At 39.6% G+C, this 18,073-nt stretch overlaps 2 protein-coding genes across 10 annotated transcripts; one reads left to right on the top strand and one right to left on the bottom strand.

Annotated features, from left to right (window-relative positions):
- Positions 1–974: 974 nt before the first annotated feature.
- Oda (Ornithine decarboxylase antizyme) lies at positions 975–4,107 on the top strand. Of its 2 annotated transcripts, XM_089868712.1 has the most exons (4): positions 1,101–1,261; positions 2,545–2,705; positions 2,840–3,083; positions 3,167–4,107. In XM_089868712.1, exons 3-4 carry the CDS (start codon positions 2,948–2,950, stop codon positions 3,280–3,282), a joined length of 252 nt encoding a protein of 83 aa, XP_089724838.1. In that variant the 5' UTR covers positions 1,101–1,261; positions 2,545–2,705; positions 2,840–2,947; the 3' UTR covers positions 3,283–4,107. The 2 variants fall into 2 exon arrangements, with proteins under 2 accessions (XP_089724837.1, XP_089724838.1); XM_089868711.1 differs by lacking the exons at positions 2,840–3,083; positions 3,167–4,107 and having other exon boundaries at positions 975–1,261.
- A 2,522-nt stretch (positions 4,108–6,629) lies between these two features.
- Positions 6,630–17,837, bottom strand: Rbcn-3B (WD repeat-containing protein Rbcn-3B). Of its 8 annotated transcripts, none has more exons than XM_089868664.1 (23): positions 17,554–17,837; positions 16,968–17,153; positions 16,638–16,744; positions 16,479–16,557; positions 16,225–16,393; positions 15,711–15,802; positions 15,077–15,196; positions 14,715–14,860; positions 14,504–14,527; positions 13,235–13,325; positions 12,485–12,653; positions 12,331–12,413; positions 12,105–12,264; positions 11,817–12,037; positions 11,222–11,738; positions 10,621–11,149; positions 10,320–10,544; positions 9,644–10,242; positions 9,201–9,588; positions 8,696–9,100; positions 8,518–8,617; positions 7,450–7,554; positions 6,630–7,364 (listed from the first exon to the last, which is right to left on the bottom strand). In XM_089868664.1, the coding sequence occupies exons 2-23, from the start codon at positions 17,127–17,129 to the stop codon at positions 7,179–7,181; spliced, it is 4,677 nt and encodes a 1,558-aa protein (XP_089724790.1). In that variant the 5' UTR covers positions 17,130–17,153; positions 17,554–17,837; the 3' UTR covers positions 6,630–7,178. The 8 variants fall into 8 exon arrangements, with proteins under 8 accessions (XP_089724790.1, XP_089724793.1, XP_089724795.1 ...); XM_089868667.1 differs by having other exon boundaries at positions 8,696–9,064; XM_089868669.1 differs by having other exon boundaries at positions 8,696–9,049.
- Between the last annotated feature and the right edge of the window lie 236 nt (positions 17,838–18,073).

The following is an 18,073-nucleotide window of genomic DNA, read 5'->3' as shown; positions in this document are numbered from 1 at the left end:
CGTAAGTCGAGTACATAGCCATGTTACAGAAAGACACTATGGGAGCACAATAATATGGGAACGAACAAACGGTTAATAATGTAATAATAAAAAAAAAAGAAATAATATTAATAAGTATAACAATAATAATAGTAATTATACAATTAAATAATAATACTGATAAGAATTAATAGAATGTCAGAAAATTTAGAAAATAAGAATTCGCTGCACAATAATGTAATTTTTATATAATCATTGGGGGAGGGTTGAGGAAGTAGAGAGCTCACAAGTTAGCACGAAAAATGTCTAAAAATTTACGACGAAAATGGGATTTATTAGTCAGAACGACAACATCATTGGGCAACGAATTCCAATCGTCAATAACAGCACACGCAAAGTGTGTTTGTCGGAATGTAGTAAGCACCCTAGGTTTGACTAGTTTGTGTGAGTGACCACGGGTTCTTGCATTATTATGGCGGGTGAAAAATAACGAAAAATTTAAATCTAGGTTGTTATGTATAATGTCAAAAACTAAGCATAGGTTATTAATTTTATGTCGTAGAGTGATAGAATCAATATTTAATAGGGAGAGTCGTTGGGGAGCCGGAAGCTTACTAATTTTGTGTGGGAGTTTCGAATATGCGTTTTGAGCTTTTTGCAAAGCCTCTAGATCAGTTAAGAAATGGGGGGACCAAATTGGTGAACAGTAATCAATTATAGGGAGGACCAAGGAGTTGTACAAAGTTTTAATGAGAGGTATAGAGTTAAAATTTAAATTTAGCTGTTTGCAAACGTTTTAGGCGAAAATTCGTCCAAACACGTGCCAATATATTGACTCCAATAAAATAGGAGTCTAAAAATACGTTTCCAGTCATTTCATTACTATTTTCTTACGTATTAACGTATTTTTTAAAATTTTAGGCCTAAATTTAGCTGTTTGCAAACGTTTTAGGCGAAAATTCGTCCAAAATTCGTTAAGCCTAATTTCAAAAATAATTTTAAATTTTGGCGCGTAATTTTTGCGTCACATGTTTGGAAACGCAACTTTCCAAATTATCTCCGATTCTATTCACCCATTGGTTGATGGATGTTTGACGTCATCCTGTAAAGGAACAAAAGAGAGTCGCGCTCCGTGGCTGATTCCAGTTTCATTCAGTCGAGGCCACTCGGGCGGTATGAATCGTGAATCCCTTGAAGACGTGCTTTTGAGTTTAGATAATAATAATCCAAGTTTATTTGATATGCCTGCGATAATTAGTAGTAGTAGCGGACGTAGTCTTAGGTAAGTCGTAAACTCTTTTTTTATTTACTTAAATTATTCTTAAAAAGTGTAATAAAACTGTCATTTCGTAATGGCTATTGTACAGCGGCTGAATGTGCGCCTGTTTTTCATATTATCGAGTACTGTTTTAACAACTGCGTACTACTAAATTGATATGTTATTACCCCTAAATATTGCTACGTTTTTCAAATTAATTACCTTGTTTATTTCCCCAATCCCTAAAAAGTAAAAATAGGCGCACTGTAAGACACTCGTCAACCTGGCCTACTAGCTAAGCCTTGGCTATCGCGGTGTTTGTGTTTACTATAGCAATGTTTTGCATTTTAATCATTAATAAGCACGCATAATTATTATCTAACTTGCATATTAACACCGCGCTAATTTTTTTTGAAGTTCAATTTCAATATTTACGATAAATTGCTTTAGTTATATAAATTCATTGCCGTGGGAAAAAAATATTTCAAAATGGCGTTCGTTTAATCTTTAATCTCGGGTTTTTTTTAAAGGGTAGGCCTAGGTTATTTGTGACGTAGGTGCTTCTTGCTAAATAGGTTATCCCAATTTTTTTTTCCCCTCCAATAATTATCGAAAGTTTTGAAATATTTTTTTTTTATGGCACTAAAGATATTTATTGCATTGCCGCCTCTATTGACACTCCTTACACTGCTGTTTTGGGAATACTTTAATCACGATAATTCCTGGTAGTTCCGGCGCATTTTGTAGAATTAATTCCCCCGTAAGATTCCTCTTGTTTGGTTGTTTGTCTTGCCTATTTTGGTGTAGAGAAGTTTCCAGCGCGTAAAACAAATGGGATATTTCTTCAGTCACGAGTCTTGGCAAACGCTTCGCAGTTGATCAAGAGCCAATATTTTTGAAAGTTTGGCTTTGCTGCTGGGCTTAAGATTTGTTTATTTATAGCGGTTTTGTAGAGGGTTTCAAAACAAAGTCACCCCATGCTTTTAATAGCCGTCGCATTATCTTAGCATGAAAACAAAACCTCGTAGTTTGTAGTATAATGAATGGTTTGGTGTGATTATAAGAGTTTTTGCACTCGTCAGAGCTTAACCTTGGGAGTGCACCGCGCTTGCTTTTTAAGTTCATCAGCACTTGATTTCGCTCGTGTCGTGTCGTGTCGTGTTTGGTTTGAGGTTGACGCGTTGTTTGACAATGTGGGAAATGTAAGATTAGAATTCGCTCCCGCATTTGCATTTCCCGGTTGCCTTCAATTGTTTACTCGTTTGTTTCGCGCAAAATTGATGGGTTGATGTTGAACTATTTGATAGTTCGTCTTTACGACACTACTCCGTCAAACTTGGCACCGGGCCTCTGTGGTGCTCCTGATGTCCCCCACACTAAAAATTGTGCGTCACTACATGTCACAGAGGGCAGGGATGTGGGGATTTTAAGTAAAGAGCCCGTTGCAGTCAGTTTGGATTCGATCAAGGCAAGCGCAACTTTATTTATTTTCATTTCTAGTTGGCCAAATAAATCGGATTCAAATGCGCCCTTTTGAACCCGATTTTTGCGCCTTTCAAGTCGTGTCTCGCGTAAAGGAGCTAATGGTTTTACTCTTTGCAGAAAGAGTTAAGGCAACAGTCGAGAGATAATTACGTGGTATTAACGTTGGACTTTCAAGTCACCGATAATACCAGAGTAAAATGGGAAACTGTCGTATACAATAAGAAGATGTACGTTCAGGTTCCAAATGGTATTTTGCCAGAAGGTTCCAAGGAAGCTTTCGTGTCCTTATTGGAGTTCTCCGAGGAGCTACTGGAATGCGAATGCATTGTAGTCTGCTTCAACAAAAACCGCGGAGATAGAGGTAAGTACCACCACCCGGTGTTCCTTCCCAAAAAAGGGTAACAATGACACTAAAACGCGTTTCCCCCCCCCTTATTATTCTAGCCCATTTAGTTCGAACTTTCATGTTCTTGGGCTTCGCTATGCTTCCGCCGGGACATGATCTGATTCCATCAGGATCTTCGAACGAAACCCTTTTTATGGCCTATACCACCGGCTAAATTGGGGGTTCGTCACGTTGCCTTAAAACTTCTTCTTTGAAAAGCAAAACAAACACAAGTCTTTTTCAAGACTTTAATTTTTAACATCAAACGGACTCTTTTTCTATCAAATCTCCGCGTCACTATTTTTCCTCGCTGACTTTTCTTCGTAACATAGACCCAATTAAAATTGCCTTAAAAACTATAAAATATCACTTGAAAACATACATATTCAATTTTTTTAACGTAAAACGTTCAAAAGAGCAATCTCAGAAATAGTTTTATCGTTGTTTTTCAGTTCTTTGTTCAAAATGTTTTAAATAATCATTAATAATTCTTTTTTTTTCTTCGTGTCTGTATCGTCAACTTAAATGGGACCAAATTATTTCCGGGATTGTAAACAAACAAACAAACAAACAAATGATGATAATAAATCAATAAACAAAGTTTTTCTTGGGTCAAATGTTGCGGAAAAAAAAGTGTAGTTGGATGCCATAAATGTTTAAGAAATTTTATATTTGTACATTCCTGTGTGCTTTAATTATTTTTGCCCCTTTTTGTCTTAAAAATTCTTATAAAAAACGTAAACAAGACCCTCAAAATTCCCCTTCCCCCCCCTCGTCTTAAAGTTCATAGTTCATTTATTCCCAGAAAAGAATTTTTACGAAAGAAAAAGCCCAGTGAATTATAATGTTAATAACCCTAATTATTTTTAAAATAAACCGACAAAAAACACGGACTCTCTTTTCTTTAATTATCTAACAATTTAAAAAACAATATTGTATTTGTAACTCTCTCACTGTATGTCCATTGGTTTACGTTTAAAATAAAACACTTTTCAAATGATGTGTGTAAAAGATTCAATTTTCTTGGGAGAAAGGGGAATTTTTCTAGAAAATCTCTCCGTACTAACAAAAAAAGGGTTCTTTATTCTTGTTGAAAAATAGGTGGATTTTGGCCCCGAAAGGTTGAGTCACTCCAAAGAGGGAGAGAGAATCAGTATAGGCAGGTGATCCATGCGTGGTGAAAATGGGGGTAAATCTACGGTACACCGCGGCGCCTGAGCGCAGCTTTCTCGCGCACAGTTGACGTAGCTGATGACAGAGATAAGGCGAGGAGGTCAATCCCCCCATGCGCAAAGGATGTGCGTCCTAAAACTAAACGTACCGAAAATTGTTTTTACTACCCCCCTATTTTCCCATTTTTGGGCGGATTTTATAAAGCGCGTTTCTATCTCCCTCTTTCTCTCCTCTTTAGTCGCTCTTTGGTCAATAAAATCGAAAGAAAGAGTGATTGACAACCATTCTTTAAGTCCTTTCATTCTTACTGGTGCCGGACTCCCGGGGGTTGTTTGTTGGCGACATAAATAAACGAAACGGGGGGAGAAGTTTACTACCTAGTCTGTTAGCCTATTTTATTTTTGCTCTCTTTGGAATGGCCTCACGCGAAGATTTCTTACGTAATTACAAGTATGGCTGGCGTTGGTAGGAAGCCAAAAAAGTTCCCTAGACTAGATGACTGTTACTAACCGCCGCCCGTTTTTTTTTAAGTAGAGGAAAAAGCTAGCTATGCCTACCGGAGTTATCCCTGATTAAAAGTTACCAAACTGGAGTTGCGGGATTGTTTTTCTTTTCACCTGATTTAAACTGGTTCTAATTTTTATTTGTCCTTGGGCCTTTTGCGTGCGTGCGAAGTTTGAACCCTGGAATAAGGATAAGATTTGTAAATGCGATTAAATATTGCGAAAGGTATCAATTGATTATGGGTTTCGTGTCAATTTAACTCGGTATTGTTGCCAAACTTGAGGGGAAGAGCGTTTTTAAACTCGCCCGCCTCAATTGGTTTGCGCTTTGATACGCGCTTAGAGTGATAAGTTTTAGTTGATTCCACGTTAAATCCTTATCTGTTAACATTGAAGGATCAACTTAAATCTATATTTAAAACCAAAGTGGAGCGTTTGAAACTTGAACCTAGAACTCGAGGGGCTAATCACCGATTACGGATTACTCATATATAACAGGGCTGTGCGGGTCCATATTTTTGGGTGTCGGGTAAATTTCGGGTAATAGAAAATTGTACCCGCCGCGGGTATCGTGTCCAATTTTCAATTACCCGTCGGGTCTTCGGGTCCTTCAAAATCCCAAAAATTAGCTTTTGGGTCCAATTCGGGTCTCTGCTTTTCCTTACAGTCCAATTAAAAGCTAGATTTCAAAGCTGAGCCATTATCCCCCATATTGTAATTCATTAAACAATATTAATTAATAACTTAATACTAATTAAATTATTTAATTATGAAAGGCAGAAGTATTGAAACATGCGCAGTAACACGTCATGAACTGGACGCGTCAGACTCGGCGGGTATTGGCAAAGGCTTAAAATTGGGACTCGGGTACCCGTAAGGGTCCTAAAAAATGGGTATACGGACTAAATACCCCGAAGACAAAAGACCCCCGGTCATAATCCCCCCATTTTTAAAAACGTACAAAATCCCCCCTCTCTCAAGACAAAATCCCCCGGTCATTTTCCCCCCATCCAAGTTAAGAGTACAAAATCCCCCCACTCTGTAGACAAAATCCCCCTACTCTCTAGTCAAAATCCCCCTACGCTCTAGACAAAATTCCCCGGTCATAATCCCCGGTTAGGTTAGGTTTGGTTAGGTTAGGTTAGGTTGGGTTGGGTTAGGTTAGGTTAGGTTTGGTTAGGTTAGGTTGGGTTAGGTTGGGTTGGGTTGGGTTAGGTTAGGTTGGGTTGGGTTGGGTTCGGTTCGTAATATTTTGGAAATATTGTAACAATGGTACGCCTTTTCCAAAATATTATTTTTTACATTTATTTTCTTCTGAAGAACACAGTTTGGGGGGAATTTGTCCTGGGGCTGGGGGTATTTTGTCTTCGGCATCCATTCGGGGGGAAATTGTCCGGGGGATTTTGTCTCCTACCTGAGGGGATTATGTCCTTTTCTTCTCAAATGGGGGGATTATGTCCAGGGGGGATTATGTCCTACATTCTAAAAAATGTGTTTCGGGTATCGGGTTGGGTACCCGCACACCCCTGACTCGTAGAGCTATTTCAGAGGGGGTAATGGCAACGTCACCAATGCTATTTGCCCATAGAGAAAACCCTCATAAAATGGCCGTCCTACATTCAAAGGCAGGCCCAATTTTCGTAGCAGACGAAATTTTTCCCCCACTGAAATAGCTCTATAATCACTTTAACACACTCAAAGGTACAGTCGTGTACACCGATTACACTGAGTGACCAGCCCCTCGTTAAAACTAGCCCCCCCCCATTGTTCATCGGTGAATCAGTATAGACTTATCATTTAAGCCCTAAAGGGAAGATTACCACCATAAACAAAGAACACACAATCATTTTAACAATAACTAGTATTTATTTAATATCATATAGGTGTGGAAATCACACGATACACTCTTGTTTGTTTGTTGGATGCTTGTTTACCCACCTACTACACATTCCAAAGAAATAATAATAATTGAATCTCCCGGGGGTGGGGGGGGGGGTAATGTTTAATTAGGTTAGGTTATTAATTAGTTAAGGGACATTTTGTCGGTCGTTAAACACTCACATTTATACATTTAAATACATATGTTACATAACTATTATACATAAATGTTTACTACGAATTATTAATATTTGTTTTTTTGTCTTGGAAAATACAAATCACTGTACATGAATACTAATTAGTTATTTTTATTTTTAGCCAAGGAATGTTAATAGACGTATCGTTAATTTAATTTAGTTTTAATTCATTGAAATTATAAATAAGTTTGTTTGAAGAGGAAAAGGTACTTTATTTTAATTTTTATTTGTTTTTTTGGGAATATGGTTATTTTATTCATTTATTGTTTAATCTTAAATTAAATTTAGGGTGTTTTTAATTGAAAGAAAGGTTAATTAGTTCAGGTAACGTTGTATCTATATTCAGTTCCGTCGCACAGAAGTAAAATGACTAGTTTACTGGCCACCCAAACTAGTTTCGCCATTTTTAAGTGATTGCTTCTGACCGCGTCCGACAACGGAGGAGTCGAGTAGGTTCGAACGCAACGAGTTTGGGCGTTACCTAAGCCGAATAAACCAGTGGCCGTCTGCAAAGACATTGTATTATCTTTATAAAACGCGTTGTTTTGTTTTGTTTGGGGGGCCCGGGAATGGGGGGGGGAGGACACTTACCTGCCAGAAACAAAGTTTATTCTCTCCCGTGGAATACGAAGCCAGATATTTTCCATCGGGGGAAAAGGCGCAGGCTGTGATGGAAGCCGCGTGGGCGGCGATGCTCTGAGACCATGCATTATAAGAAAATGCGCTTTTTTATTCGTGGGAACTTAACAATTTAGCCTATTACAGGGTTCATACAACTTTTGGAAAACAAATTTCCCTGAGATTTCCAGGTTTTTTAATTCCCATATACTTCCCTGATTTTTCCAGGTTTTTCCCGTATATGGAGTATCTTATGGAGCAAATGTTAACGAAGGAGGGTGGGGGGGGGGGGCAAATGGGACTATAACATAATCAAAGGACATCCCCGTATCTCTAGTAGAACCAGAGTTATGAGCCTCCAAAGTTGGGTGTAATGTTAATCCTACGGAGGGAATGTTGATGAACACTTTGCTTAATTACTCGGCCCCTGTTTGTCGTAGCCCCAAGTTTTTAGTATGGTTGGATGGGGGGCAAATAGGGCTATAACATACTAAAAGGACATCCCCGTATCTCTAGTAGAACCAGAGTTATGAGCCTCCAAAGTATAGTGTAATGTTAATCCTTTGGAGGGGATGTTTATGAACATTTTCCTTAATTACTCGGCCCCTGTTTTTCGTAGCCCTACGTTTTTAGTATGGTTGGATGGGGGGCAAATTGGACTATAACATACTCAAAGGGCATCTCCGTATCTCTAGTAGAACCAGAGTTATGAGCCCCCAAAGTTGGGTGTAATGTTAATCCTTTGGAGGGAATGTTCACGAACATTTTGCTTAATTACTCGGCCCCTGTTTACTTGATCCCCAAGTTTTTAGTATGCTTGGAGGGGGGGCAAATAGGACTATAACATACTAAAAGGACATCCCCGTATCTCTAATATAACCACAATTTGACGCAAATTTCCCTGAATTTTACTGAAAATTCTTAATTCCCCTGAGTTTTCCCTGAGGTTTTTGTCAACTATTTATTTCCCTGATTTTTCCAGGTTTTCCCTGTTTTCCAGGTTTGTATGAACCCCTGTATTAACGTATTTACGTCAATTACCTGTGACTTGGAGGCCCTTAATTCGTAAAGCGCGAGATTTCCATTTTTGGCTCCAACAGCGATACGTCTCGTTGATGGACAATAGCTTATACTGTGGAATCTGACAATGAGAAACATTGAAGATTGATTGATCGAAGACTATCTTCAAGGGGGGGGGGCGTGTATAGACGATACTAACCGACAAATGGCCGGGAATGTTTCGGAGAGTCCTTTGGATTTTAACTGCGTATGGTCCAAGCAATGCAGGACAATATCCATGACTTCGACGAGAAGATCGGCGACGTCGGCTTGCATTTTCTCGATTAAAAGTTCGACAACGCGGAGGATTTCGGGTCTGGCTCGACTCAAGACGGTGTTCTGCAAGGCGATGTTTAAGGACTGAGCGTTTTGGGCCAGCGTGTTGTAGCGAGCCACTTCTCTGGCCAGGGTCGTAATGAAAGCGGGAGGACGCGCCGTGGCGATCAGGGACAAGGCGTGACGAGCCGTTCGACACGAATCCGCTTTGGGAGTCAGCGGGAGCCCGTAAGACATGCTAGGAAGAAAAGGGCTTCGAGGCATTAATGAAAATCTATAGTCAAAGAAGCTGCGCAAAATTCCAAAGTAACGGTTAAAAAACACAAAGCGATTAATTAGTTTTAAACGAAATTAAGAGAAAGCGACGTCATGGGAGTGTATATATATACCTGGGTACCAACTTCTCGGATTCGCAACAAAGTTCCAGTAAACCCAACAAGATTTTGGAAACTTCCAAGTAAGGTTCCCAGACGGTGAAACCGCGACCAATCAGATCTATGGCGGCTCTCCTCAAGGAAGTATGAGCCGGTAATTCGTTGGAAGGAGGTGCTAAGAGAAGGTAGGCCAAAGCTTGACTGGTATGCCTAGCTAAGGAATAATTAGAAAGGCCGAATCCTTCCACCACGCTCTTCTTTTTCTGATCTTCGGCGGATCGTCGACGACTTTGTTCAATTTCGTGACCGTATTCCGCTCCAATGACTCCCAACAGGACAATGGCCGTCGCTTGGCGCCGTTTACTATCAGTCGTACTCGATGGTTTCCTCGTTAATTGTTCCGCTATCATAATTAGATCATGAAACGGACAAGTTCACTGAGCGGCTTTCATTCTTACCTTCGGAAGGTTCTTCGTCATCCTCGTCGGAAGAATGAGTTTCTGTTTTTGGTTCCAAGACTTGATCGCTCCGATTGTTGCTGGTGTTATTCGATTCTGATAAGGAATTGGAAACTAAACTTGCGATGTCGTTGGAATTATTCAATTGATATTGTTGAATTTGTTGCTGAATAAGTTGTTGCTGATTGGGAATTCCCGGATTGCCGCCCCCGCCGCCGCCGCCCGGTTGTAGCTGCTGTTGTTGCTGAGCGCCGCCCGGATAACCCTCTCCGTAATTTGGCAAATAGCGCGCCCATTCGTCCACCACTCCCTTCCGACCTTTGGGACCTATCCTCCTCAATTCGGCCAGGAGTAGGGCTTGGGCCGCTTCGCGCACCTCCAAGCATCTGTCTTGCCACCTTCTAGCCAACATTTCGACTTGAGGTCGCTTAAAGGTCGGGGTTTTAACCAAATCGGGGAGGAGAACGCAATGAAGGGCCGCTAGGAGACTCCAACCTTGTTTGATTTGAGCTTGGTGACCCGTCATCGCTTCGTTCTCGGCTTCTTCCGAGTTTTTAAGCATTTCGGCCGTCACTCGGCTATCGGCGCGACTTAGCTTTCTACCCGGACCCACCACCAAGTTCCGCCATTGGTAATAACTCTTTTTTTTTTAAAGAAAAGGAGTGGGTGGACTTACCTTTGAAGTCTGCGTCGTCTTTCCTGTTCGGGAATGAAAGTGGCACTGTTCATGGACATGAGAGTGTTGGCCAACGAGATGATGGACAACAGATGATGCGTCGTCATGGCTGTCGATATTTGCCAATGACCTTTCGAGGAGAATTGCCGAGCTCGATCTTCTTCGGCCACCAATTCAGCGGGAATGACTGGATTGATTCTGACGTGTTTTCCTTCCATGGCGCTTCTGGAAAGAGAACGGTACCCGCTTCAACGTTACTTGGGGGGGCTGAAGAGACTTGAGAGAGTTGGTCGAGACTTACGTATTTTCGATTATAAGTGGAGGGAACATTTTGTACGTGTAGGTGGGTAACAATAAGGCCATTCGACCGCCTCTCGACAACAAACCGTAGCTGATGGGTCTCATGGGTCGCAATAAACCCAGTTTACTCTCGCAGACTCTGTCCAAATCGGCGTCCAAGCCCCAAGCGTGCAAGAACGAGAGCAAAAGTTGAGCTATATCCATCGTTAAGTTACCCTCCGCCAAATTCAGTCCTTTGGGTTTTTTGCCTCCGGAATTGGAACCCTCCGAGTTACTTCCGGATCCTTTTCGGCCGATGTTGATCTCGCCCGTTCCGCTTTTAAAGCCGACGCTCTCGGCTTTGGCTTGAATTTTTTGGGCGGCGTTTTCGGCGCGATGTTTCACTTGGGCTAGGAACCCCGGGAGTTTTCTATGGGAATCGGGGGAATTGACTAGATTCTGATATTTTTGGTGTTCCGTTTGATTGATTAAACCCTGCGCTTCCAAAGAACCGGGAGACATCGTCGAGTATTCCTCCGATAATAGTTGAACTACAAATTTTGACTCGAGAGTTAAAAGAACGAGAAAAGAATGAATGGTTCACGAAATATAATAATATTCACCAATGAGAGCTTCGATATCGAAAAACAAGACGTGGCATTCTTGATCTTTCGGATTGGTGTGCATTCCTTGCAACATTAAAGGATGGGCGTGAGATTTCTGCGCAACTTCGGTATTTTGTTGCGGCGTATTATGCGGTTGTTGCAACTGATGCAAACCCCTTTGAGCCGCGTGTCGAATTGCCGAAAGATTGCGATGCCTCAAACCTCGGAAGAAATGAATGGCCGGATTGGTCAAGCGATCCCCCGTCGTGACGATATGTTCGTCGCAAGCGTTCAGAACTTCCTCGGCCATAATTCCCACCAAAACCCGATCCAAATGACCCGTTTCCATTTGCCAGATATAAACGGAGCCGTCCGCGCACCCCACGACCATAAAATCGTCTAATGGTCGCCATTTGATGGCCTGAACGGGGAATAAGTGTCGGCTGGCCAGGAGAACGCATTTTCTCTCTTTTAGACTCAACAAAGCTACGGAATGATCGCTGGCCACTGAACAAACGCAGTTTAGGATGCGAGGCTGCCATCCAAAAGAAAAGCCTTATTATTATTAACCGTTTTATAAGGACTGAGGGCGCCGAGTATCGTTTAATTATACATTGCAATTGTTGGGAGGAACCAGCAATTGTCCGATCTCTCCGGCGTGAATGCAAAAACGGTGCAATAAAGTTCCGGCGTAGATATCCCAAAGACAAACGGAAAAGTCCACGCCTCCCGACAGTAAATGTGCCAAATCGTATCGATTGTGAATGTGATGAGGGTACAGTAAACAAGTCACTCGCCCATTATGACCGTGGAGTAATTGGTGCGGAGGCCAATCTGAAACCGCGACAAGTTATCCCAAAATTTTCCTGGCCGCCCCATCAAGGACCTAAATCTTAATTACCTTCCAAATTTTGATGGCGTCCGTAAAGCAAATGTAACATGACAGTTTGCGAGGCCGATACTATGATAATACTCCCGTCTTCGCGTCCGCAAACGAATCTGCCTTGTAATGGCAAGTAAACGCTGGCTGTTAGTTTGAAATTTTGACCTTCTTGACCTCTCTGTCAAGAAGAAATACTTTCAAACTCAAGTCCCCTTCCTCTAAACTTTAAACTAAAAATCCATACTAATTGATCTAGAACTCCGGGTGGCGGAGGTTTCATATCTTCCCAGGCTTCTTGTAAGCTGATACTAAAATGAGGGCTAAGTTCTGCGCGCCAAAAAAATAACGGTTGCGAGGTTTGAATAATTGCCTTTGTTTGGAAAGGACTTGTCAAGTACCTGGCGGTTTATCGAAACTTTCTTGCTGTAGGATACCTAAATCTCTGTTTGTTACTTCAGGAATGCTCCAAGTTATGATACGTCCGCTAGAATCCCCTCGTAATAGAATTTTGTTGAAACTTCCGCGAGTAGTTAGGAAATAGCTCATAGCCGGCGGACACAGTAACCTCTGTTTCGGGGATTAGGATTTCATCGAAATTAAGATAAGGAACGAACTACTCGAGTTGACGCCATTAAAGGGAGGGTGAAGTGGAAAATCAAGTGATTTTTTATCGATTCTTCTACTAATTATAAGACCAGTCTGCATAGTGAAACATCCAGGAAATACCAATTCCGAATGATTTTAAAATTCAAATTAGGTTCCGATTTTAAGGATAATTTTAAACAAGGACTGCCGACCAATCGCGTAACGCCCTGCCATTTTTTTAACAAAATTCTCGTGGCATGTTAAGTGTCGAATGAAATTTATCACGAGATTTGATAAAATTAGGCGCGCGACGTGACAATCGTGGCGCGAGACATGGAGCATGCGTGCCACGAGAATTTTGTTAACAAAAAGGCAGGGCGTTACGCGATTGGTCGGCAGTCCTTGATTAAAATTATCCTTAAAATCTGAGCCTAATTTGAATTTTAAAATCATTCGGAAGTATTTCCTGAATGTTTCACTATGCAGGCTGGTCTTCTAATTAGTAGAAGAATCGATAAAAATCACTTGATTTTCTACTTCACCCTCCCTTTAAACTCTCTTACTTCGTCCATGGGAACGTTTAGTAAACAGTAAAGCAACGGTCGATCGTTGGAATTAATTGGGGCGTGAAATTCTTTGTTTTCAACGATAGTGCTTAATTAGAAAATGTTCTTTGTTAATTTTTAACCTTACATCGCAACGAGTACTTATAAGTTAATTACACCATTGAGAAGGGTTTAAACGGGGATTTACTTCATGGGTAAAACGTGGTTAAAATCGCCAATGGGAGGGAGTTCCAAAGATACATGATTTACAAATCATGTAAAGCGTGTATAATTTTTTTTACATCAAATACGAACAATCATTAGAGTTAAACGATCGCAACCTTCGAAGGGGTTGAAATTGAAGACAAAAAACCCGATTTTAATAGACAGTTTAAGCCTTTTGTAAGTTTTGCTGCAACGCGAGTATTGGGAAAATTGAACGATGTCTTTCTACATCGAGAGAGTTACGCAATCGCAATTAACCTTTTGTAAGTTGCAATCGCGTGTTTGGGAAAGTTTTAACGATGATGGTTTACATCAAACGCAATTAACTACAACTACGTTTAGTCGGAAGAAATACCAAGATTCGGAGGAGATAGAACGATGAGGGGTGAGGACGCGTAACCCGAGAGAAATCGGTACGTTGCTGAACGATTTCTCTCGGATGAACCATCCTTGGATTTAGAATAGTGAGAAAGGTTTAGTAGCATCAGAAGTGAGATGAGACCAGAAGTACTGAGCTAACCAAATTCTTCACTCGGCGAAAGTGAATACTCTTGATAACACACCAACGGTTGGCCCTCTGGTAGCGGTTTCAGAATTTCCCCTCCAAAACGTGAGACGCTCGCGGTGGTAGACGGCCGAACTAGATTCAAGCACTCGCGTCCGTGTTTCGCCGCTTTAATTTGAGGGGAAGGGGGTAAGAAATATTTTTTCTCTCTAGCGTAGGCCCGATTGAAGCGGCGTAAAATCCTCAAATTTGTTCACTAATGCCAGGATCTATTACCAATGCTAGAGCCCTTCACTTCTAGTCTCATCTCACTTCTGGTAGCATGCGGAAACGGAAAAGAAAACGACTAATAAGAATCAGATTGATTGAATGAATGATAGTTAAAGCGACAACGTTTAGATTAGAGACATTTAGTCAAAGTTTTGAAGGTTGAGAAACTAAGAAATGAAAGAAACAAAGGATATATAGGGGGGAGTACGTCATTACATCAAAATAAAATCAAAAAATCAAAACTTTTTTTCTTTTGAATTCTTTAGGGACAATTTGTGTTCACTGACCTAACATTTTTTCCCCGGAGTTTGCTGCCATTTTTCAAAAATAAATTAAAATATTTATAAAATACAAAAAGAATTAAAAGAACTTAAATTAAAAAATTTCTACGGTTAATCGAGTTTCAACTTCAAGAAATCTTTCTCAGTTATTCTCTTAATTGGGATTACGGGGGTTTAAGAATAAAAAATATTATTATTTATTTCAGAGTCATATTACTTTGCCGGCAATTTGTAGAGATACCCTTTTCCTCCGTCACTCCATATTAGCACCCTGTCAATGGCGATAAAATCCCCTCCCGTCCATCTCTCGCCCACTCTGTTGTCGGCGGAACATAGCAAAGAGAAATCTGTCGCGTCGTAAATCTTAGGAGGAAGAAAATTAAGAGCATTTTTTCAAGGTCGTATAGGCTATTTAAGGTGAAATTCATAAACGTCGGACGCAACGCAATTTAGTACAGGCAAAGGCAGGACGTCGTGCGCAAAAGGCGGAAGTTTGCGCACGACGCCCTGCCTTTGCCTGTACTAAATTGCGTTGCGTCCGACGTTTATGAATTCCACCTTTAGTCATAAAAGAATTACCTGCCAGTACTTGGTACAGACAATGAGGACAGTTCTTTGATTGTAGGCACAGCAACTAAGCTTTAAAGCATTCAGGCATCGAATAGGTTTTGATTCGTCTTCGTAAATTGGCTCGGAACTCTTTTAATTAAATAATATTTGTGGCCAAACGAGTTAGTTAGTTATTTTAGTTTTTCAAATTTAAATTTATACAGTTATTTTTAACTCAGGGTTCATACAACTTTTGGAAAACAAATTTAATTTCCCTGATATTTCCAGGTTTTTTAATTCCCATATACTTCCCTGAATTTTCCAGGTTTTTCCTGTATATGGAGTATCATATGGAGCAAATGTTAACGAAGGAGGGTGGGGGGGTAAATAGGACTATAACATACTCAAAGGACATCCCCGTATCTCTAGTAGAACCAGAGTTATGAGCTTCCAAAGTATAGTGTAATGTTAATCCTATGGAGGGAATATTCACGAACATTTTGCTTAATTACTCGGCCCCTGAATTTATACTAAAAAGTGGAAATTTCCTTGAATTTTCCCTGAGGTCTTTGTCAACTATTTATTTCCCTGATTTTTCCCGGTTTTCCAGGTTTGTATGAACCCTGTGTTAAGGGAAGAACCGAGCGAGCGGCGGGGAACAAACCTTGGGTTCCGTTCCATTTAGAGTCCATATCTTAACAGTGCCCGAAGCTGATAAAGCCATGACCACGTCATCTGTTAGAAAATTGCCCCAATCTTCAGATTTTATTTCGGGTTTTGATTTAAACGGATGTTGTTTAATTTTAGCGCGGACAAAAGCATAAACCAAAAACGGAACGAACGTGCGCGGAATTTTCCAAAATAAAAATAAAAATAAACAAAAAATCAATGCAAACATTTTAAAATTATAAAGGAAACAAAATTTTGAATGAAACATTAGGTAACTAAAGCAGAAACTAAAAAAAAAAAAACAACCCAAGTGCAACTAATAATTCAAATAACATAAAATAACTACGAAGCAAAATTTAATAAACAATTTGTATAAATTAGGTACAAAATATATAGAATTTTATTTTGGGAAAAAACGATTTGTTTTTGCTTTTTTTTCTTTAGTTTTTCAAAGGATGGAATTTCTTTTCTACTTTATTTATTTGTTGTTTGTTTGTGCAATTACTCACCCTGTCTTTTGACAGGCCTTAATATTTGCATAGCGCTTATCCAATCGGGATTAGCGCGCGCCGAAAGAGAGAAAAGAATATCTAAGGTAGAAACATCCATGACTAGAATCTCCGCGTAATACCCGTTGCAAAATAAACGAACGTCATTTGCACCAGCCATGTGATACGCCTTCATTTACGTTAATGTAATGTTAATTAAATTAATTTCCGTTAATATTTGAAGGAGTGAAGGAAACGAGAGTAATTATTATTACTTGTATGTTCGTATGAATGTAAGGCAATTTAGTATGCTCTAAACAACGACCATCTGTTAGATCCCATAGAGACATTTCACTATAAAATGAATGATACGATAGTTTCAAACTGAGATATTTTTCATGTTATTGCCGTCCGTTTCTTTGACGGAAGTTTACCCAGTTTCTGATGAACTGACTAGCAAAGAACTATCAGAGGCATTACTTCCTTGGGAAAGACATAATACTGGTGCAGTGTGACCAAATAATAATGAACGTGGAGTGATCTAAAGTAATTCCAAACTTAATTATCATCTCGGGTATAGAGTGCTGTCAGAAGCGCCGGTGTGACGTCACCCATGCTGTTTTCCCATAAAGAAAAAACGGTAACTGTCATGGCCGCCCATTGCTAAAGGCAGACTCGTGACGTTTAACCTTGGATCTGACGTCACAACTGACAGCACTCTATTGTTTTTTCTAAGGACAAGGGGGTACTTTGAACGAACGTACTTGGAGATTATCTCCCACGTCCCATATGCAAATTTGCCCGTCATTGCACCCGGTTATGATAGTTTTTTGATCTCGGGTAAAAAATATTGATGAGATGCAGTGAGTTGGTGCTTCGTTACCCCATAAAACAACGGGAACCACCAGTTGGTTTGATACCGTCATGATTATCACCGATTACTTTGCCCTCTGTTTAAGTTAATTAATTTTTAATTTCTTTAAGTTAATTAAATTAAATTAGGAATTAGATTTTAAATAGAGGATGATGGTTAGGCCTATAAACTATGTATGTTTTTAAAACATTTAAAGGAGATTAAGTAGGATTAATTAATTAAATGGAGAGTTTAATGTTTATTATAGTCTGCCCTCTGTTTAAGTTAATTAATTTTTAATTTCTTTTAAGTTAATTAAATCAGGAATTAGATTTTAAATAGATGTATGATTGTTAGGCCTATAAACTATGTATGTTTTTAAAACATTAAAAGGAGATTAAGTAGGATTAATTAATTAAATGGAAAGTTTAATGTTTATTAAACCTATATTTTAGAACGTATTACTTTTATTATTAGATTAAGTATATTTAACTTACAGTTAATTAATTAATTTAGCGGTTTACACTCCTCATCTGGTTAAGCCTAAGCGCATCATTTCTTTGGCCGCTTTTATCCTTTGGTGTATGTTCTTTTTGAACCGGTTTTAATCATTAATTCAACATATTTTATACTAGTTTACTTTATTATTTATCAAATTATACTATTTTTCGTTAATTATTTGAAGAAAAACTCGAAAAAGCGTCGCGAAACCGGCCCCTGAATTGACACTACAGAAAAATTACTCTTAAAATAGGCCAAAGGTCAAATCTACTAGTCCCGCCTCCTGGCGTTTCCCCTGAATCTTAGACGAGGGGACCGACATTATCAAATATTAGACCAATTAATATTTTAGGTTGTAATTGCGTTTAAAACAAGTTTATAATATAAAAAACAATTATTTTGTAATTATTCTTAACTTTTCTTTCAATATTAATGAGTTAAACTCAAAATATATTTAAAGTTACGTACATATTTATGGAGTGACGAATCCCTTAGCGGTACATCATCAGTCACATG

This window comes from Phalangium opilio, unplaced genomic scaffold, assembly GCF_054372755.1.
Source record: "Phalangium opilio isolate 3A_F unplaced genomic scaffold, DU_Popi_V2 ptg000024l_1, whole genome shotgun sequence".
Lineage (NCBI taxonomy): Eukaryota > Metazoa > Arthropoda > Arachnida > Opiliones > Phalangiidae > Phalangium > Phalangium opilio.
This window is presented reverse-complemented; position numbering and strand designations above follow the sequence as displayed.